General features: G+C 48.0%; 1 protein-coding gene across 1 annotated transcript; it reads right to left on the bottom strand.

Annotated features, from left to right (window-relative positions):
• Positions 1–369: 369 nt before the first annotated feature.
• Positions 370–946, bottom strand: LOC121492030 (NHP2-like protein 1). The gene has a single exon (XM_041757253.1). The coding sequence runs from the start codon at positions 901–903 to the stop codon at positions 517–519; it is 387 nt and encodes a 128-aa protein (XP_041613187.1). The 5' UTR covers positions 904–946; the 3' UTR covers positions 370–516.
• Positions 947–1,162: the final 216 nt, after the last annotated feature.

Raw genomic sequence — 1,162 nt, 5'->3', positions numbered from 1 at the left:
CAGGAGCATATTGGCAAATGACACTTGGACACACATCTAACAACCTCAAAGAATACACGCTTTCTCCCCTAATGACCCATAATCCCCTAGAGACCAAACACATGTGGAATGATTCTGTACTCCAGGCACAAAGGATACAAAGTGAATGGTGTTTACATCCATCATGTCCTACACGCAACAGGAAGTGAGCTCGAACCAGACCTCTAACGAGGCTCTTCCCTGCATCTGAATGGTGTCACCACTCTGTTTCTGCCTGTTCTCGGCATTAGTTCATTTTTCAAAAGGGAGGATAGGATGGTAGAGAGAGAGTAGAATGGGAGACAGAGGTGGGGTGGGGGATTGATATACAGAGAACAACCTGTAAAACAAAAATAATACAAAAATGCAAAACCCGGATTTAGTACTAGAATTTAACAAGAGAAGGTAGCTGGAGAAACTACATGCGAACAGACGATATGATACACAACCCCAGGGGGAGGACTGGACTCAGTGAGGAGTGGGACAGAGGCCAGTGGTTTACACTAAGAGCCTTTCAATGGACTGCTGAATGGACTGGATCTGCTGCTTCAGCTGCGAGCCTGCTTTGATGGTGACAGAACAGGCAATGACAGGCCTGGACACCCCGCAGGCCCGCCCGAGGGCCTGCTTGGAGCGCACAAACACGTAGGGCACGTTCTTATCTTCACACAGCACCGGAAGGTGCAGGATGATTTCCAGGGGCTCAGCATCTGCAGCCATCACGATGAACTCAGAGATGCCTCTGTTGAGGGTTTTGGTGGCTTTGTTGGCTCCTTTCCGAAGCTGCTTGTAGTTACATGACTGCTGAACAAGGTCCAGTAGTTTCTTGGTGAGGTGGGCATCTGCAAGGGGGTAGGCCTTCGGATTTACATCAGCCTCAGTCATCGCGCCTGCCTCGGTGGTCTCCTGCCCGGTACCGCAAGGACACAGAAATCTGTCTCTCTCTTAATTGACCTTACTTGCAATTACAAGCTTTAATGTTTTGTGGTAGTGTCTTTGGTACCTATTTCAAGAGCAAACTTTAGGCCCTCATTGATGAATCATATTGTGACTATTGGTGCATATGTGCAACCCTGAGAATTACGCCCATTCCCCTTCCCAACCTTTGCTCTTGAGGATTACCTCATCTTTGTGTAATAGAACA

The sequence above is a fragment of the Vulpes lagopus genome, chromosome 5 (assembly GCF_018345385.1).
Source record: "Vulpes lagopus strain Blue_001 chromosome 5, ASM1834538v1, whole genome shotgun sequence".
Classification (NCBI taxonomy): Eukaryota; Metazoa; Chordata; class Mammalia; order Carnivora; family Canidae; genus Vulpes; species Vulpes lagopus.
This window is presented reverse-complemented; position numbering and strand designations above follow the sequence as displayed.